This window comes from Pogoniulus pusillus, chromosome 10 (genome assembly GCF_015220805.1).
Source record: "Pogoniulus pusillus isolate bPogPus1 chromosome 10, bPogPus1.pri, whole genome shotgun sequence".
NCBI lineage: Eukaryota > Metazoa > Chordata > Aves > Piciformes > Lybiidae > Pogoniulus > Pogoniulus pusillus.
The window spans coordinates 23,954,243-23,975,852 of NC_087273.1; the positions used below are offsets into that span (position 1 = coordinate 23,954,243).

At 42.9% G+C, this 21,610-nt stretch overlaps 1 protein-coding gene across 1 annotated transcript in view; it reads left to right on the top strand.

The window, feature by feature from the left end:
* Positions 1-202: 202 nt before the first annotated feature.
* LOC135178937 (sodium-dependent neutral amino acid transporter B(0)AT3-like) overlaps positions 203-21,610 on the top strand; it is a 33,100-nt gene continuing 11,692 nt past the window's right edge. The window contains exons 1-5 of the mRNA XM_064150360.1: positions 203-359; positions 10,070-10,210; positions 11,601-11,738; positions 16,589-16,770; positions 17,150-17,260. Of these exons, the coding sequence (XP_064006430.1) occupies positions 203-359; positions 10,070-10,210; positions 11,601-11,738; positions 16,589-16,770; positions 17,150-17,260 (729 nt within the window). The remainder of the gene's footprint in view (positions 360-10,069; positions 10,211-11,600; positions 11,739-16,588; positions 16,771-17,149; positions 17,261-21,610) is intronic.

Below are 21,610 nucleotides of genomic sequence, written 5' to 3' on the forward strand. Positions count from 1 at the left end.
AATATAACATCAGTTCCTGGTTTTGTCTTTAAACTGCAACTTTGGCAACAACACATTTCACTGCATCACATAAAAAGAAAGCTCCACCTCTCTTTCCAGGATTCTCCACTTATCTCACATAAAACCTGCAGAAGAGACAGCTGTTGAGGCATCTTTCCGCTTATAGGGAAAGGGGCTAAGGAGCCAAGGGTATTTCATCACAATGCCAAAAGATTTATCAGTGCCAGCTGAAATACCTAAAGAAGACGGCAGACCCAAGTGGGACAATAAGTTGCAGTACATTCTAAGCTGCATCGGATTTGCTGTCGGTCTGGGGAACGTGTGGCGATTTCCGTATTTGTGCCAGATACATGGAGGTGGTAAGACTGAAATCCACTTTGCTGGAATATTAAACTGCAATTCTACTATAACTGCACTAACTTTGGATGGTCATGGAAGTTTTGTATTTACACTGTTTGTTTTTTTTAACTATCTAATTCTCACAATTCTTTTGCACCAGTTAGATCAGCTTTTTCTGTAGAAGTATATTTTAAAATTGAGGAAACAAGACCAGACTGATGCCAGCTGTCAGCAAAACCAGTGTTAAAGTTCTTACATTGTTCCTACAGACCTGATGGGAGCAGGAACTGAATGTACGGCTTATTACAGTATGGAAAAGTGAGAAGTCCTCAGGAAGCCAGAATGAACCAACCTCTAGAGAAATGGTCATTACACTTTCCTTTAGGAAGGTGAGCAAGCCATTGCCCTCCCTCCTCTGATGCTCTTAGGATCTACCTTATTGTCTGGAACTGTCCTTACACAAAACTAAATTGCACTTTTTGATGCCTGTGAGGCTATTTAAAAGGCTTAGCTGATAGAACGCAAACAGGAGCCTGCCAGGTGGTGCAGACAGCTGTCCAAGCCTGTCCCTGGGCACCAACCCCATAAAGGACTCCTTTAGAAGTAGAAAATTTAGTAAATATAGATGGATCAGAAAAGAGTGCTTGATGATCTCTGGAGGTCCCTTCCAACCCCGAACATGCTATGATAACTCACCATTCACAGTAGCTTTTCAGTTCTGCCTTGGCAGGCTGTCTAAAGCACAGTAAGACAGCAAATTGAAAATTAAAAGATAATAATTAGGCCAAAGTAATTATGTGGAGAAACAGAAATTCACACACAGAGAAAATGTCAGCTAGAAAACATTGTTAAACCCAAAGTATCTGCATTATTTGATGAACTACATAGATTTGAATCAATCAAGGAACCAGGAATGGATACTGCCATTAGTGGAAGGAGGTATTTCAGAAAGAAGTGGCCACTTAGCGGCTCTGCTAAGTAGCTGAATGAATGAGGTATATCAGGGTTGTGCCAATGAAAAGAATCTTGGCTAATATAAGCAGGGAAGTAGGTGGAGATACTGCTACAGATACAAAGACAACTTCTAAACCTCTGACTTCTGAAAGTCCACCTTTCAATTTCAACTTGAAAAATTACACAAAGTGCAGAAAAGTCCTAACAACTGTTTGTCTGAAAAGCTCAAGGTCTGGAAAACTTCTGGGACAAGGAATGACTTAAGAATCCAGTCTATTTAGGTTATGAAATTGAAAATGTAATAGTGTGTTTATCATAAGTCTGTAAACAAAAAAAATTATATTATTTCGGTGGCAAGGAGCTCTTTAATGTTGGACATGCAACAACTGGATGCTATAGTTACAAAATTTCACATAAGAAAAGAGAAGAAGCCACAGGTTAGATTCCTCCCACCAGATTTAACATTATCCATTACATATTTACAGGATGGGACATTCAGGGAAATGTTCTCAGACTTCTGTTACTGGGTGGTTAGATAGCAACGAGTGCAAGCTGTTTCTCTGTGATTGCCTGTGGGAACAGCTGGAATGCTCACTTCATTTAATAATGCATTAATGAGACATGATAGACACTTTTAGAGATGTCACCCTATCAGATATGGCATGAGACCTGCAAGGAGGCTGTTCTTCTGAAGTAAGAGCTGTAGGTCAGACAGCATTTCACAGAATCAGAGAATCATAAAATGTCAGGGGCTGGAAGGAACCTTGAAAGGTCATCCAGTCCAACCCTTCTGCTAGAGCAGGATCATCTAGACCAGATCACACAGGAACATGTCCAGACAGGTTTTGAATACCTCCAGAAAGGGAGACTTCACAACCCCCTAGGCAGCCTGTTCCAGTGTTCTGTCACCTTCATAGGGAAAAAATCCTTCTCATGTTTAAATGAAACTTCCTATGCCTCAGCTTACACAGAACCCTTGTTCTGTCATTGGGCATCACCCAGCAGAGCCTGGCTCCAGCCTCCTGGCACTCACATTTACATATTTATAAACGTTGATGAGGTCACCTCTCAGTCTCCTCTTCTCCAAGCTAAAGAGTCCCAGCTCCCTCAGGCTCTCCTCATAAGAGAGATGTTCCATTCCCTTCATCATTTCAAGTGGTCTTTCTATCTTGGAGCAAAGGAACAAAACCATTCAGTATTAACATACAGCATAATAAAACTAAGGTAATGTGATAGTTTTGTATTGCAATAAACAATTAACGAAGTACCTAGTGGCAGGTTTGAAATTCGCAGACAAGACCATAGTGAGATGCAACTCCTTGGCACATTTCATTACACAGACCTTTTTCTGAGGCCATCAACTGCATGAGGCTGCAAAAAAAAATCTGCTTCAAGGTATTGTGCAAAAGTCTGTTACGACTTAAAACAAAATATTGTGTTACTGACCATAAAAGGCCTCCCATATCTTCCCATGAAGCACCAAGGGCTGCTTCTCTGTGCTGGAGGCAATGGGATAACTATAGCCAGATGTTTTTCAACTGCTTCAGATCCAGTCTCACTTCAGGAGACTAACAACACTTGCCTCCTACAGATGTTTGATTTTTCACCTCTATCCCTGCATTCCAGGGTCCTCTCCATCCCTGCCCTACAGATCTTTTCCATTCCAGGAGAAGAGGGAGTTTGAGTGCAAGGAGATCCTCAGTGATCTATCTCATGACTGCACCATGCTCAGAGATTCTGTTTGGTTCTGTGTCTAGCTTCTGAGCACTGATATATCCTATAGTAGTTGCTAGGAAAAAATGACAGGATTTAGAGCAGGTTTAAATAAAATAAATAGAAATAGGAAAATGATGCAGGGACAAAGGTTGAGTTGTTCCTTTGCTCCATGAGTGGTAGTTTTGCCACTGAAAAATCAGTTTCAAGCGGCTATCAGACTCAGTAGCAGCTACTTTGTGGCACTACAAACCAGAAGTGAATCAAGGTCTATATATATATGGGCATACAGCCAACGTTTGGTCACTGCTTTTTAACAAAGGCTCAGTGAGCTCAAGATCAGGACAGACTCTGCAGCAAAGTGCTGCAGGGTTTACAAATAATTTATTCCAGAAATCTGGTGTTGGAAGAGCGTGAGTCATGAAGACTACCAAGAAGACAGTGGGTTTACATTAACGTATAACATAGCTGTATTTTTCTTCTGCTACTTTAAGACAGCGATGTGATTTGGGTTTGCCTTTGTGAAAGCAAAGTATTCAGTTGCAAAAGTCCAATAGATGTTGAGGAGTACTGGAGTATAAATCCAATTTGTGTGTATCTGAAGATGTCAACATGTGAGACACCAGCAGCATCATAGTTAACTAGGAGCCCTGCAAGCTGCACAGCCCCACAGCCACAAGTGCAGCAAAACCTGGCATGGATATGGCATAGACATGCTCTGTTGGAGAAATTCTTGTTAGCAGAGCACACAAGAATTGATAAACATGAGCAACCCGTGCTGGGAATGTCCTTGAATCCATCTTGGGAGTTAGATACCAGGCACAGGGTAGCTTCCCCCCACATGCAGCTGCAGGGGGTGGAGTGCAGCTGCAGGTAGGCAGAGTTTAGTCAGCCCCAGAGGCTGACCCTTAGATTGTTATGGTATGCTGACCTATTGATGCCTCACATGTAACTCTGGACCCTCTGACTGTAACCAATCTTGGTGGAGCATGCCTCTTGCTAGAAGTGCATATAAGTCACTGCATCACGGAAATAAAGTAGATTTGACCATCTAACCATATTGGTGAACAAAGAGTCATTTTCCCATAGCGCTCCACCAAACGGTTTTTCCCAACAATGCTCTAAGGCTGAATGACTTCTGAGGTTCACATCACAGTTTCACAGGTGGTTCAGGTGATATCCAAGTGTTAAAGAGTTGGGCAATGCACTTTTCCTCATTTCTAGATATTTTAAAAAACAAGAGATAAAAATAAGTTCTTCTCATGTGAGCTATTCTCATCAGACCTCTGAACCTTATTCATTGCACATCAGTGTTACTCAGTAACCTGAATCTAATATAATATCAGTTTTGCTGACATTTATGCCCCACTGTTGTTACTGATTATTTGGATTTATTGCCTGAGTAAAGTTAGTCATTTACTTTTCATGACTAATGGATATGAAGGTTGTTTGCCACAGTAAGTGGTGACAAACACAAAGGTTCCTAGGCAACTGGGGTTGAAAAGAAGACCCTAAATGGCCCAGCATGTAGTTTGTCACTTACAGCTGAGATTCAAACAAGTCATATAGTTCTATGTGCACACACATGAGCATCAACTATACTTAACAAAACCCAACAGCCTAGTTCTAACTGAACCTTACTGCAGTGTTTGAGTTTTGATTATAGCTAGTATGTATGTACTTGCCTAACCCAGGGGTATTAACCATGGGCATAATGCCCAAGCCTACAAGATGATTGGAAAATATCTTTAATATAAAATAAAGTTTCTTTCTAGGGAAACAAACATACGTAAAGACTAAAGTCTTGCTAAAAAGGGAGACCTGAGTACTTCCGAGACAATGATTCACAGACTTCCATAACCTGTGGCCTACCTTACCTTTTGCTAGAATTTGAACTACAACTTGTTTGCTTGTCTGGCTCACTTTGTCTTCAGAAGGAAAATAATGTCTGAGAGGAACAACAGTATACCCAGAAGATACTGTAAGAAAGAGGTGGGGCGAATTGTGTTCAGTCTTTGATAGAGAAGTTAATTATGTTACAAGGAACAGCCTACATTTTGTGGATTGTGACCATGTCCTGCTCAAGTCCTCCGTGAAAATCTGCAGAGTTTGGGATTGATCCTTTCATAATTTCTTGTACTTGGTTGCCCTTTATGGTTCAGGTTGGTTGGTTCATGCTTGCAAGTGGATGCTGTTTCCTTGCATCCTTCAATCACAAGTATTTAATAGAGAAGTTCACCCAGGTTGATCTATGCCCCCTTGGTTTTCTGGACATAGCTTTAATTCCTTCACCATTACACAAGAAGATATGGTCGTTTACATGTGAAACTCAAGCCTGCAAAGTTTCAGAACCTGCAACTTTTGCAACACAGCCTGTAAGACAAAATCAATGCCGTCATAAATATGCTGCAGAAACGTGACATTTGTAGTAGCTTAACAAACAGCTATACACAGCATACTCTATACCAAGATAATGTAAAACTCTAATTAAAAAACTGTATTTAAAAAAATTCCTTATTTTTATCTGGAACAGTGCATATGCAGAAGATTTAACAAAGATCATGAATTATTGTTGTCCAGAGAGAGAGGTGAATATGATTAAGTTGCTGCATTTTTTCCTACCTGATGTCTTGCTGTGATTTGTTGCTGTATTGGCTACTGTGCTGCTTAGCTGAACTCCTATGAAGAATGGGGTCAGGTCTGATAATCCCCCTTCTGTGGCTCCCAGCTTTGTATCTGAATGAGTAGTTACCACCTATTGCAATTTCATGTAGGTAAACAAATTACTGCATTAAGTTCTCAGTCTGTCAGAAGAATCTACCAATAGAACTGGTGAAGTTGGGCACTGGAATGGGCTGCCTGGGGGGGTGGTGGAGTCGTCGTCCCTGGGGCAGTTCAAGGCAAGGTTGGACGTGGCACTTGGTGCCATGGTCTAGCCTTGGGCACTGTGGTAAAGGGTTGGACTTGATGATCTGTGAGGTCTCTTCCAACCTTGGTGATACTGTGATACTGTGATACTGTTGTGCTGAGATGTGTTTTCAGAATTTTTCTGACTCTATAGATGTGTTTACTTTGGAAATACTACTTTGCTAATTTCTGAGTAATTTCAGACATCTTTATAGTATAAAGTATTTTTCTCTTCCATTCCTATATCTCTAAACTGAAGAAAATCTGGCCTTTCAAATGCTGATGTATCTTTAGATCATCATTTCAAGTTAACAGCCTTACCTGATAGCTACTCTTCAGGCAATGGTGAGATGCAACATTGAGCACAAGCATCAGCTCCCCTAAGTTTTTATCCACCACTTAGGAAGTTTTTATTGGTACCCTGACTTCAAGCAAAGATGTTTGCTTTTCTTCTCTGCTTCTCACTGAGGCTCATCTGTTTCTGCTGCTCTTGGTACATCTTGATTAAGAGGCCACCTGGCTGATGCTTCAAACTGTTTTACAGTTCCATTAGTGGGGTCTACTGCTCCCTCTTTCATGATGTGACAAAATCATTTTAGCTGTTTTGCTCTGCTTTGCTAGTTGCTATGATTCAGCTTCAGATTGCGCTTCTTCATTAGTCTCCTGGTCATTATGGCCTCCAGTGCTTCAGCAACTCTCAACAGGCTGCCTAGTACATTTTGAGCTTATAATAAAGACTGTGCCCTTCAAGTGTCATTTTGCAGGCAGAGAGTTAAATATGGTTGAGCAGTTGTTGTTCTGACCTGATTTGCCAGCACATGTCAATTGAGGAGTCAGAGTTGAAAGACTCTAAGTGCTTCCAGAGTGCAACAGGTATTTTCTTTTATACTGATATGAAGTTGTCTTCACTCTAATGATTACTTTGAGTTAGCAGTGATTCCTGTCATGCTACATGCTCATGCTCCTTGTACCTTGAGACTTTATTGCTACAAAATCAACTTACTAATATGTGCAGCATTTGTAGTGGCTGGAAGCTTGATTTTAAAAAGTTCATGTAGGCCTTCTGTGCCTTGCCTGCACAGGGATTGCTCCTCAGCTGTGCAGTGTTCTTGGGCAGGCTCTCCTTCCAAAATAACTTTAAACTGTAGTAGATTTTTGAGTGGGGGCTTTTTGGGGTTTTGTTTATTTGGTTGCTTTTGTATTTTCAGTTCGTTGAGTTTTATTTTCCCTGATCTTCTTTTAGTAGTGCATGTACCTACCAGCAGGATGGATGCTTGATGAATCTTGAGAGTCTTTCTGACAGAAGGAATGGTATAAACTAAAATTTTCCTTGGTCATGCCTCAGGGATGCAACTGAATCATACCCTGATGATGGTTTTGATTTTTGTGACTTTCTCCAGGCTTTTAAGGTACTTACAAATGCTCGATCACTATACCATTTTCTTTTTTTTTTTTTTTTTTTTTTTTTTTTTTTTTTTTGAGAGAGAGAGGTGAAAAGCTACTGAGGCTAAACTTTTAGAGGTTCCTTTCTGAGCTTGTTTATCTTTTATTTACTTTCCTTTCACCATGGAGCATATAGATCTAGAATATCTAGATGTAAATAAATCCATATATAGAATAATTTTCTTATTGGCACTTTTTCTTGATTATGCTTCATGGAAAGCAAACTTACTGAGTTTCTGCTGTATCTGTACTACACATTCATTAGGTGTTGATGGTTTTTTGCTGTGCTGTGCTTGAATTCTCTGTGTTGTGATATGATGCTCTGTGCCATGATACAATGCTCTGTGCCAGGTACCAGCACACTTCTTCATTCTGCTTTTTTTATTTTCTTATTGCCTTTCCCACAGTTAAGATTTCTCATGTTTGTTTGTTTTTTTTTTTTCAGTATTTACACTCTACCTCTTGGCAGAACTGGAAACATTATTCCCAATCTATTAAACAGAGCCCTTGACTACATAGGGCCATAGGCCCCATACCGTCGTACTCACTATTAGATACCTGATACCTTTCCAGCATTCTTTTCCTTTCTGTGAGTGGAGGATTTTATGGTGGAAAAGAGTAAGCTTCAAGGGCTTGACCAGACTGTCTATGCCTTTTCTGACTATTTCCTTTTGCCTAAAAACACTGTAAAGCAAAAGAACGAATAACTGGAAAAAAATTTGACACTACAAGACACTTATTTGAGTTAGGTTTGAGAAAGATTTTTAGCTCCATTAACTGTTTCTTCTCAGCCCAATCTTCTGCTGTACTTTCATATTTGCAGACAGCATAGTTTTCACATTGGTCTCATGGAAATACAGTATGTTCTTTCCAAGTGTGACATTATGTTCTGCTGTGCTGTAAATAAGACTGGAGATATGTACACCCAGCACGAGATGAGCAAACTTCTATCAGCAGGGTATCTAAACATGCTGTATAGTCAAGAGTTCAAGTAACAAACAGAAAAGGGGAAAGAGATATCAGAGGGCAGTTGGCACTAATTAGTATACAGTTACTTCCAGGGAGATATGATATGGGAGATATCATGGAGCAGTCTGCTGGCAAGAGCTCAGCACTGTGTGGGCTGAAGCTCCCACCCAGCGCTGGTGGGTGGCCAAGCAACTAGGCCAAGAGAATGCTCCGCGCTGTGATACTTCAGTCACTTGTGTGAACGCTTTGCTCTTCCCAAGAGCCAGCCCAAAGTATCAGTCTATTAAGAGAGCCCAGTGGGTGCTCTCAGAGGTGCTGCAGAGAGTGCATATTGCAGCAGGTTTGAAGGACAGAACAGGACTGAGCATGGTGAGAAGTTACTGATTTCTTGCAGCAGGGACTTGTAAATTCTGTATCATTTACAAGGGAGCTTCAGCAGGAATCTTCAGGTGAGATTTCATCAGGTGGTAAAACACCTAAAAATGAACACACTATTGTGGCTCTTAATTCCTTCTAAATTGCTCTCTTGAGGGACTTCTAACTGCCAGTTTAGAGCTTTCTCCAAGCAAGAAGACTACTGAGCAGGGGTACTAAGGATCCATACCGAGGATTTAACATACTGGCAGAGAACTGTGAGATTCCTTTTTCAAATCTGCTTCTTACCAGCTGAAAACATCTTAAGAAAATAGATCACAGAGACATCCGTTTCCACCTTTTGCAAGCTCTTATTTCTTGACAAACTATTAAACAGCACACCATTTCCATGTGATATCCAGAGCTAGAAAAGCACAGCTGGGCAGACTCAGAGGTGGCAAAACTGACATGGTTTAACAAGGCACAGGTTTCTTGACAAAGCAATTAGGTGCATCAGCCAATAGGAATATTGGGAGGGGATTGAGGCAGAATTTCTGTCTTTGTTTTCCCAAAGAAAAGAGGCTTTACGGCCACGGTGATTGTTGGCTGTGGTGATAAACTTCAATCATTCTCACTTAATTGGGCATTTGTGCAGCTGCTCTAAACATACTGAGGAAACTTCTCCTGGACTCATGAAAATCATTATTTGTGCAAGGGAAGGAGACCCAAACCCATGTTCTTTCTGAGGGGGAAGTGGTGGAAATAAGGTGTTGCATGACATTTTGCATGAATTAGTGAGGCTGCCAGCTGGATTAATATTTTTCAAACAGCAACATGCTGACTGTAGCCCAGCAGAGTGTCTATGAGCAAAACATGAAAGAGAGAGAATGCAAATTAGACATAGAGGAGGAAGTCAATTTTGTTGTTCCCATGTCTCACAGAACCACTTCAGTAATGCTTTCAGTTTTCATTAGCTCTGTGCTCTGAGCAGAGCTTCATGCAATAAAATAACTCCATCGCCTGGGGGTCTCCAGTACAGAATCTTGCTGGAGGATGAAGGAAAATTAGGTGATGTATCAAAGGGAAAATAGTAGAGAGGAAAGGTGAAGCCTTGTGCTTTATGAGCAGAGGGAGAAAAGAAGATGCTTAAAAGAAAGGCTGTAGCAAGTGTCTAAGGGGAAGTATCCTGCACCACTAAGCACCCCAGTCCTTCCTCCTACATCTTCACTAACCAAATTACAGCAAGAGGTGTTATGTGGCATTTACCCTCCTCCTTCGACACATCCCACAAGGACTTTGTTAGGATCATAAAGAAGATAAATTACAAAGCAGTAATTTCAGTGAGATACAGACGGTCATGTGGTCCAATTACACTTAATTGTGTTTTCAGGGGCATTCCTCATCCCGTACTTCATCGCTCTTCTCTTCGAAGGAATCCCACTGCTGCATCTTGAACTGGCCCTAGGACAATGTCTGAGGAAAGGCAGCATCAGTGCCTGGAACAGCATCTCGCCTTACATTGGTGGAGTTGGTACGTCTCTTGGGCTCTCAGCTTATGGAATCACAGCTGAGCTACCACTCAGTATTTAACTTCCTGCAGACCTGTGTCTGATGCTTGTTAGTACATCACTTCCATCAAGTGTTACCCTAGGCACACAAGAGCCTTAAATGCAAACCTCATAACCTTTGCCTTGGGAAGCATAACAATCTTGAGCTCTGATAGACAACAGAGCTACTGCCCCATTCCTACCATCATATGTTGGAGTCTACACAAGAGCTGTCTGCCCACAGTTCTTCCTGCTCCTTACTCAAAGCTCCTTCAGGAGCCAGTCTTCTCTTTCAAGGGACAGCTGGACTGATGAGGGGACAGAAAGATGCAAAATCAGGAATGGGAGCCTGACACCTCCTGAAGACCCTAAAGCACCTGGGAATGTTTTACTTTGGGAGAGGGTAGCACAGTGGGGCTATTGAAGGGAGATTGCTAATATGGCTGGCCGTGGGGAACAATCTGCATAGCAGTGTGCATCAGAATGATGTGCAGGCCTGTACCAGCAATTTGTCATCATTTATTTATTAACTATAGACTGCAAGGGGAAAAAAGTGTCTTGTGTCTTGCATGCATTGTCAGGCTGTGAAAAGTGCCATTGTTAGAGGGCTGAAACATCAGACCTACTGGTTTTGAGATAACACTCCTGCCAGTGGGAACAAGAAGGAACCCTTAGATGCTCCATCCAGCACTGTTGAATCATGTCCTGATTTAAGCAGGTGCCTAAAACTGGGACTGGTAGCAAGAGCCATGCCTGTAGGAGTGTGTGGGAGGAGAAGGGGTGGATAAGAAGACTTATCTAAGGGCCAGAGGGCAACCAGGAAAAAATATCAGGCAGCAGGGTGGCACCTCCACCTAAATCCATCTCCTACAATTAGGCATGTCTGCCCTCCCTTTACAAAATGCAAGCAAGCAGCGCCCACAGTGCTGCTACTCGTCCTTCCTTCCTTATTGTAGGCATAAAACGGTTACCATCTTAGTGCATGTGCATATCATTTGGAACAAAAGAGTGCCCTCCTGCAGCTACAGCATGCTGAGAAACTCCAGTTTCCTTTGGGCTCTTCTATTAAAGTTGCCTCATGTTGTGGAAAACAATGCATTGTACTAGAACAACTATTTCAACCCTAATCTTCTCTGTAAGTATGGTGTGTCAGCCTTGGAACAGGGCTGGTGAGTCCTGCTGGAGGCTGGGGGACTGCATACTACTTTCTGGCTACTGAGCACACAGATGCCCATCTTCCATGTAAAAATCTTGTCGGGGGTGGGAAACAGAATATACTGAAAAATTAGGAAACAGGAGCTTCTAAGAGCAAGTGTTGTGAACTGCTAATTTCTTCCACAGCTTTTCTAAGCTGAGCTTTTGCGCTTTCTGCAGGAGTTGGCTCATGGATGGTGTCATTTCTTGTGAGCTTATACTACAATACTGTTCTAACCTGGGTGATGTGGTATTTCATAAACTCCTTTCAAGAACCTCTTCCTTGGAGTGTTTGTCCTCTAAATGAAAACAGAACAGGTAATTACCACTTGGAGTGTCACTGCTAGCAAGAGGAGGATCACAAACATCAGAGTCTGGAGGACAGCAAGAAAGAAAAGGAAAAGGGTTTTTTTTGCTTTTCGGTTTTGTTGGTTGGTTTGGGTTTTGGTTTTTTTTTTTTTGCTTATGATATCAGTCTAAAAGGGCATCCTCAGCTTTTTTTGCTGGCTTTACCAAGACACGTGTGTCTGTTATAACAAACCACTTATCGAGACACTTAATATTATCAGCATAATTACGAAGCAAATTTATGACTATGTTTTTCAGTAACTGCTTTAAAGGAGACTTTTGAGATTCCATTAGGTGGTGATGCATTGGCTATGACTCACAACAAGCTCTTACAGAAATCTTTTAAGTTCATTTGCCATGATATGCTGAGTGATCAGCTGAGTTGTCAGAGCAGGAAACACAGCCCCACCAGAGAACTTCAGTTTCTGCCTGTAGATTGCTGAAACTATTTTTAGATATCTGAAAAGACAGCTTCCCAGAGCAGCTAACCAAGAAACCCCTTGAGAAGAGAAGCCACATTTAATTTGGCCCTGAATTGTGCATACGATCTGGTTGGTGTTTGTGAGACTAATGAGAGCCTACTACTTGAACTCATCCTCCCCATAGGAACAACAAAAGCCAGAAAATCTATGACCCCTTTTGCTCGATTTCAAAACGGGAAACACAATAACTGGGGAAAGAAAGAAGGGAGGGGCAGGAGGAGAAAGAGCAACTAGAGCAAAATACTTTCAAAGTAGCAGAGAAAACATTCCCAATGGGAATCTTAAGAGGTTCAGACCAAATTCACACTACCCATTACAAAACCCTTAGTAAGACCAAAGACAGGTCGTATAGCTAAGCAGGCGAACGAAGACTGCTCTCATATATCTGAAATTGTTTTTCAGATTCCTGTCTTGTTCAGAGCATGAGAAACAAAAATTCCAGGGCAGAGCAAGGAACACAATCTGAGCAAGAGGCTAAAAGAAAAGACAAAAAATAGCAGAAGTTAACTTATATTTGGAGACTTTAGAACTACTCCAGATTGGGAAGACAGTAAGACAGACAAGGAAATTATATGAGCCTTAAGAAATATCTTCCAAAGCTGCTTTTAAATCAACTGGCTTGGTATATAGAAAAGTGCATTTTAGTCAATCACCTATTAAAAAAACATTAACTTAAGGACAAATTTTAAAATACTGGTGCCCAAGTCCTGTGCTTCTCCATCATAATTGCAATGCTCACTCCAGGGACCTGATTGAGTCAAGTAGCATTTGTTCCCATCCACCAGGCTTAGTGGAGTGCAGCCTAACAGAGCATTATTTCAGTTTCAGGTACTTCAGCTATGACTCAACAGACAAGAGCAGCAAAGCTTTCCACTGCATAGTTCATTATTCAGATATCCTTGTACAACTCAAGACTGCAGATATTGTGTATTGAGAGGTATCTGGGATTGCACTGGTCAGTGTATGTCCAGGTGTACAACTGATTCTTTTCGAGGTGACCTTATTGTGGCCTTCCAGCATCTGAAGGGGGCCTACAAAAAAGCTGAGGAGGGAATTTTTAGAATATCAGATAGTGATATCCTGGAGGTGGAGAGAGATTCAGACTGGGCATGAGGAGGAAGTTGTTCAGCATGAGAGTGGTAAGAGCCTGGAGTGGGTTGCCCAGGGAGGTGGTTAAAGCCAGGCTAGATGAGGCTCTGGCCAGCCTGATCTAGGGTAGAGTGTCCCTGCTCATGGCAGGGGGGTTGGGACTGCGTGATCCTTGTGGTCACTTCCAGCCCCAACTGATTCTATGATTCTGTGATTCTAACTCAGAGCTGAGGAAAGGAGAGCAGCAAGCTCTTCATACGCTGGACGAGGATCCCCAGCTTCAGGTGTTACAAGCACAGTGTGAAGTGTACCTTTTTAGCTGACCAGTCGCTTGGCTAAATCAGTAGATCACACTTCTCCTGCTTGTCAAAGGCAGGTGCTCTACTGCTGCTAGGATTTCTGCAATATTGCACATCTTACACACCAAGAATCTCTTCCACTGTCCCTGCTGGGATTGGCTGCAATTCAACTGAAACATTGTAAGGGGCAGATTATTTCCAATGTTACCTGCATTTCTAGTCCATTTTTACCACTTGGCAGTCCTGGTACGGCTGTTTTACAGGAGAACAAAAGCAAACCAGGACCAGTGTCACCCTTTCCACGACGGAAATACAGGGGCTTATGTCCTTTTTCAGCATTTGTTTTCATCTTTCAACACAGGGGTCTCCGAACGTTTCAGCCAGGGGCCGGCTCACTGTCCCCCAGACACTGCCGGGGCCAGACTGCAGTTCGGTTCCAGCGCAGTCCCGGCGGCTGCTTGGGGGCGGCGGAGGCCGGCGGGGGGGTTCTGTAAGCACCGGCAGGCCGGGCTGAGGGCCCTGGGGGGCCGTGTCTGGCCCGCAGGCCGTAGTTTGAGGACCTCTGTAGATCTTCCTGTTCCCTTTAATCTAGCCAGGGCTGAAAGCGCTGCACCACAGGCTCAGGTGGAGGGGGTGGAAAGTCACAAGTAAAGGGAGAACAGGTGCCAGTTCGAGAGGCTGGCCAGGCTGGCACTTCATACCACAGGAAAAAATCTGAACTGGAGTAAGAAATTATTTCTTGTATCCTCAGAATTATCTGCCTAAAATTTATCACGATGCTCAGCTCTGGAATGTGAACAAATTAACAGAGGTTTTCTCTAGCAACTTTATACCTCCTTCAGCCACCTCAGACCTATTGCCAGTAAATGCAGCTTGAGGATGCTGCTGAAATGCATCGTTTTATCCTTCTCCTGCCCATGCTCTTTCCTTTTACAGAGCCATAACAGGATAACAGACCTACTCTCCCATGCAAGTGAAATGAACCATCTTTTTTCCAGCCTTTCATGGTAGAAAAAGGGCAAACTGCCCTGCATGAGCTACCCTGCTCAGACAATTAATCTGAGCAGGAGTCAACAGATAAAGATAATGGCACTTGAAATCAGGGAAGAAGAGGTAAAAACAGTTATGCTAAACTCTGGTGGGATTGCATGCAAAACAGCAGCTTCACCAGGAGACCCTTCAAGAAAATTAGCATACTCTCCTAGGCAGAGAAAGAGGTGAATTCAGGTCTCACTAGGCAGGGAAAGGAGAAAGAGCTCCCAGGGTCTTGGTGTGTGCCAGACCTCTTGGTTAGAAGGTGTAATGGTATGGACAGGAGCTATTACAAAATTAATACAGTTTATTAATTTTGATCTTTAGCAATCTCACCACAGACTCTAATTTTAAATAATAATAGGTTATTTGCATGGTGACAGAAAGTCTTATACAGAGGGAAATAAGCAGGGAATCCAGAACACTAACAATAATATAACAAACTTAACTATTTGGGTAGGAGAATCTTGCGGCCAATATGCTGCTCACCCTTGAGGGAGACCTGAGAGGCTCCTTTCCTCTGAGGCAGAAGGCACAGTAGAATTCAGTTAGAGGCTTAAGAATATTTACTCATGAAGTATTACCTCCAGATTCCCAGGGCTTACTACAGTTTCTAGACAGTACCCAAACATTTGAAGGGAACTCTGTTGGTGTCTTAGTAGCCATTGAGAGGCTTCTAGATCGCCTCAGACTCTAGCAGAGTGCTGGGAAAGAGGCAGACAATCTCTGACCTGGTTCTGGTTCTTCTTGGACTCCAAACTTGGCACAGAGGCTTGCAGAGGTGCAGGCAGGATCTCTTGCAGATGTGCAGGGAGCACAATGTCAGTGGCACTTCTTGCCATGTCATGAGACATTTAATGCCTTCTCCTTGTACATGGAGATACTGCAAGTTTCCAGGTAGTCAAAGCTTGCACATCAAAGCTTTACTGGTCTGAAGCACAAGGCAGAGCACACTGCTTGCAACTCAGTTCAGTTTATATTATTTGCCTGAATGCAATGGCTCCTTTGTCCACAGAGATTCACCAGTCAGAATGGCACTTTGCCAAACCGACCATATTATTCACCAGGGCTTGCTTACCTTTATTTGGGCAAGACACTCACAAGTGCATAAACACCTGTGGGTACCTGTTTATCACTTTGGGAGGGGACATAATGGCCCAAGCCTTTGTTTTCGTTGGCTCTGCACTATGTAACCCCAGCCCCTGGAAACACTGCCTCTGAACAATGCTGACTACAAATAGTAGCAAAGGGCAGGGACTGCAGCACTTCATGTTTCCAGCTAAAGACAAGTCAGTGGGTTTTTCCTGAAGATCCTTCATCAGTCTCCTCTTCAGTCATTTAGATTGCGTATAGGTAGGTGTACAAGTTGTGGTGCACAAATTTCCAGTTCCCTTTTCTCCAGGCAGAGTCTAGTCATGGAGAGTCAAATTCCCTGGGTGCAGGTGGCCAAGGTTCCTGTTCACAGAATTCCTGCAAAAATGAATCAAAGAGGCTGGTCCTTGGGTCCTGCCCCACTACACAGTCACAGCATAGCATGAGGATGCTGGACTTGGATGTATGCACAGGTGCCTGAACGTTGTTATGGCTCCACTAACATGTAAACATTACAATCTCAACTACAGCTTAAATTTTACCTTGCACTGAGTATGACAACTTTTCCATTTCAAAAGCTGTCACCTGAGGAGATGCTAGTGATGTTCTGGTTAAGGTCTCATGAAAGTCTTGCAGGCTCAGCCTGCACATTACACCATGCAGAAAGGTCAGTTCAATCCACCTCTGTACTGTATCAGCAGCCTACAAGAGACAGTCCCACTGCTCTCTGTTCATCTGAAGTACTGTTTCCCAATCATACAATGAGTGGGGAAAATAAGTCCAAGTTTAAGATTTATTCTTATCTTTGCCACATTTTTTTTTCCAGAGCTCAATGAAGAATGTTATGAAAGTACTGCAGTAAATTATTTTTGGTACAGGAAAACTTTGAACATAACACCTGATGTCACTGAAAGTGGCACATTACAGTGGTGGCTCATTTTGTGCTTAGCAGCTTGCTGGGCAATTGTCTATCTCTGCACCATCCGAGGAATTGAAACCACAGGAAAGGTATGGAAAGGATAAAGTGCATTATCCCACACTTTGGATCCCGCTCCCCAGAACTGAGTTTCACCACCAAGTAAATCCTTCCCTATTTATCCCAATAACAGCATTCCTGTGCGCTTCTTGTCCGATGAAGCAGTAACAGTGGTACAGATAGCTCAAAATTACACTTTCCACTGGAATAGCTTCAGCACTACTAATGTCCCCTCCCACAGTTTTCAAAAGCAATTTTGTTACAAATACATTCTGCAAAAGCACATTTTGCTTAAAGAAGGCAATGTTCATCTGTATCGGTCCTACCCAATATTATTAGGATTGTATGTTGAAATAAATAGGCTTTGTCAATGCTATTGTCAGTAACTATCTGCCTCTCTTTTTACTTTAGGCAATTTATGTAACAGCTATATTTCCTTACCTGGTCCTAACTATATTCCTCATTCAAGGACTCACTCTACCAGGAGCCACTGATGGCCTGGCTTACCTCTTCACCCCTAATGTAAGTATTTCTGCTACAGTTAGAAATATGTTTTTCCTTCTGCTTTCATACTGCATATTGTTTTCCCTAGCAATTCTAATCTAGGTCCCTATCCAAGAGCTCAGTCAAGCTCTCTGGTATTAAGTGACTTAGTATTTTAATAGCAGTTCAGTAATAAGCACATCAAAAAATACTGGAAAATTGAGTATAAGTTTGTTATGTGTGCCTCAGTCTTCAATACATATGTGAAATTGATATACCTCATGAGCAGAATCATCTCTCTTTTACACACAATAAAAATTGAATTCCCCTGCCAATTAGATTGAATTTACATAATTTTAATCATTTAAGAATTCACATGAAAAACAACTGATGAATCACTCTGTAAAGCAATCACATACTTGTCTTTAAGGTTGAAAGCATTTTTCTCCTACTCCTGTTTCTCTTCATAGCTGAAGTTCTCCCCACTCCTGTAGCTATCCCTAAAGAGAGAACTGCTCGGCAGCAGCCCCTCTCCCAGTTTTTTCTCTTCTTAAAGGAGCAGTGAGTCCCAGATCCCTCCACATGCTATCCATTTCAGAAGGGCCTCTTTACACCTTCCCAAAGGCAAAGTCAAATCATGTCCACCCCATGGTTGCTATCATCCATAGGTTCTTCACAGCTCTGCCTTTATGCTAAAAAGCTCCAAAAAGCAGTGAGTGTGGAGAATAAAATATGGCACCCACTGACAGATGGTCTCAGATCATCCTCTGCCTCTGTAGTCACTGTGGTGCTTCTCAGCACAGCAGCACTGGCTGGTTTTCACCTGAACACTGTCAGAGCTCAAGAACAACAACCTTGGTCTTTATAGGATATGCACTTGCATTCCTATAGGACCCAGCCAGGACAGAAATGCTTGGTGCAATATCTTATGGAAAAATGCAGATTGGACAGCTCAAGCAGAACAGTGCTTGGCCTATTGTCAATTGGTTTCAGACTGGCTGTCAGGTTCCTCTGGAAGAGCTCAGGCATGCTTGGGACTTAAGATCAGTGCACAGTGAACTTAGCGCAAAACTAGATTTGTGTGTATTCACAAAGCCTGCAAGGACTGCAGCGTGGAGAGCGAGCAGATCGTCACAAAAGAGCAGCTCGATGGTTTTGTAGGCTGCCACCAGAAGTCAGAAGGAAATTCCAGCAACCATGAACCTGCAGTTAATGATTAGTTGCTCTGAGGAAGCAGATCCTGCGCACACCTTTGAAGAGTCATCTGAAGATTTTTTTTGTGATGGAACTATGTTCTTTTCTACAAATCCAGAAAAGCTGAGCAATCACCTGGTAAGTGATACTTGCTATGGGCGTTGCTATTGTATTGTAAGCTATAGCACAGGACAGAGATGGCCCTGTTAAACTAACATTCCAACTGCTATGGAGGACTTGGGCACTTTAAGGACTTCAAAAGGCATGCGACTGCAGCATTCCCTTTCTCACCTCTTCCCTTTAGCCCAAAACTGCAGTACTAGTATTGACTTTTCTGTTAGACTCATAATGAAAACTATTTCCACCACTACCTTCAGTAAATACATGTGTTTTATTGCTACACTTCCCTGCAGGTGATGTCCCAAAGTGAGCGTACAGGGTGGTTCTTGGTTTGTGGGGCTTTTTTTGACAAAGAGTTACCTGGCCCACTCAGATCACCTTAGCTTACAAAGCTCTAAAGCATATTTATAACTCTGTGCTGTTTTCTTCCTCTTTACCTATCTTTTTTTTTTTTTCAGAAAGCTTGTAAAGTTTTAGCAAAATGAAGCTAAATTTAGTTCACTTAGTGCCTGTTTCAGTTTGCTTAGAAGTAAAAAGTCATTCAATCAACTTGTGATATTCTATATTCACTGGAGGGAACTTTATCCAACTTTTTTTCCAACTTCGGAGTGCAAATAATGAATACTTTTCTTTGTTGATTTGCAGACATGAAGAAATCTGACAATTTACTCAACCACTTTAAATCCTTGACTACCCGGACAGTGAAGCTTGCCAAAAAAAGCAAAAAGATACTGAAGCTATGCCAACAGGCACTTGAGGAGAAAAGAGATGTTGTACAAAGATGAAGCAACTCAGGAGCTGGAAAGGTTCTTGGCAAAAAATAAATCATCAGAGGCAGCAGAAAAGGGATACCAGCAAGCACCAGCAACAGCCTCTACATGGTTCAGCTGCTGTGGACATTCTGTGTTGGCTCAGGAGCACAAATGCCTTTCTCCAGTCTCTTTCACATCTGAAAGAACTTCAGAGACTGTAAATATCTGTGGTTTCTCTGGCAATGAACAATACCAGTAACTTGGTTGGGCAACTGATGCCCGCAGCTTTGCAGATGATTAACGAGCGGTGAGAATAGCCAAGAAAAAGTCAACACAGGCACCAGAGCCTCTATCACAGAAGCAATTTGTATTTTTTTTCCTCTACTTTTCAGTTTAGTTTTACACTTGATATATTACTGCGAATGGACACTTACTCTTCAAAGTACTCAGTCTATGTATATTGGTTTTGGCATTAAGGACAATGAAAGCTTTACTTTAATGAAGTCTAAGTGCACTATTACTTGGCCACTTGCTCATGAAAAAAGCAACAGCTGCTTTTACACCAAAATTACACATCACAGTGATTCCTGTATTTTAAAAAACGTTTCTGTTTGTTTTTTATATGTTCAAATATTCAAACCTCACTGCCCAGAAATGAGAAATCACACTTCCTTTCCTTATCACTCCCACATTCATTAACAATCTGGTTGTCTATCTTCACCTGCATGTTTCTAGCTTCAGCACATTTCTTTCTTCTGATGCCATGCTTATGAAATCTGAATGCCATATTACTGAAAATATAAACTAACACTCAGATTTCTATTTGCTTACAACCAGACAATGACATTCTCACAGTGCACTTCCCTGCCCACTATTTCTTCCTTTGAAGACTGATTAATGTTTATTAGGGCCAAGGACAACCTCCAGTCCTTATTAGATAGAGAGGGGAATATAGTGACAAAGGATGAGGAAAAGGCAGAGGTGCTTAACACCACCTTTGCCTCAATCTTCAATAGTGGGACAGGTTGTCTCCAGGACAGCTGGACTCCTGAAGTGGCGGATGGAGTCAGGGACCACTATAGTCCCCCTCTAATCCAGTAAGGGACCTGCTGCGTCATTTGGATCCTCACAAGTCCATGGGACCAGATGGGATCCACCCTAGGGTGCTGAGAGAGCTGGCAGATGAGCTGGCCAAGCCACTCTCCATCATTTATCAACAGTCCTGGCTCACTGGAGAGGTTCCTGAAGACTGGAAGCTTGCCAATGTGATACCCATTCACAAGAAGGGTTCTAAGGAGGAGCCAGAAAACTACAGACCTGTGAGCCTGACCTCAGTGCCAGGCAAGGTCATGGAACAGGTCATCTTGAGTGCCATCACAAAGCACCTACAGGATGGCCAAGGGATCAGGCCCAGACAGCACGGGTTTAGGAAGGGCAGGTCCTGCTTGACCAACCTGATCTCCTTTTATGATCAGGTTACCTGCCTGGTGAATGTGGGGAAGGCTGTGGATGTAGTCTACTTGGACTTCAGCAAAGCCTTTGACACTGTCTGCCACAACAAGCTCCTAGCCAAGCTGGCAGCTCATGGCTTGGACAGATTCACTCTGTGCTGGATCAAGAACTGGCTGGATGGCAGAGCCCAGAGAGTGGTGGTGAATGGTGCCACATCCAGTTGGCAGCCAGTCACTAGTGGTGTTCCCCAAGGATCAGTACTGGGCCCAGTCCTGTTCAATATCTTTATTGATGATCTGGACGAGGGGATTGAGTCCAGCCTCAGTAAGTTTGCAGATGACACCAAGCTAGGAGCAGGTGTTGATCTGTTGGAGGGTAGGAGAGCCCTGCAGAGGGACCTAGACAGGCTGGATGGGTGGGCAGAGGCCAATGGGATGAGATTTAACAAGGCCAAGTGCAGGGTTCTGCACTTTGGCCACAACAACCCCAAGCAGCACTACAGGCTGGGGACAGAGTGGCTGGAAAGCATCCAGGAAGAAAGGGACCTGGGGGTACTGGTAGATAGTAGGCTGAAGATGAGCCAGCAGTGTGCCCAGGTGGCTGAGAGAGCCAATGGCATCCTGGCCTGCATCAGGAACAGTGTGGCCAGTAGGACAAGGGAGGTTATTCTTCCCCTGTACTCAGCACTGGTCAGGCCACACCTTGAGTACTGTGTCCAGTTCTGGGCTCCTCAATTCAGGAGAGATGTTGAGGTGCTGGAAGGTGTCCAGAGAAGGGCGATGAAGCTGGTGAAACGCCTGGAACACAAATCCTACAAGGAGAGGATGAGGGAGCTGGGGTTTTTAGCCTGGAGAAGAGGAGGCTCAGGGGT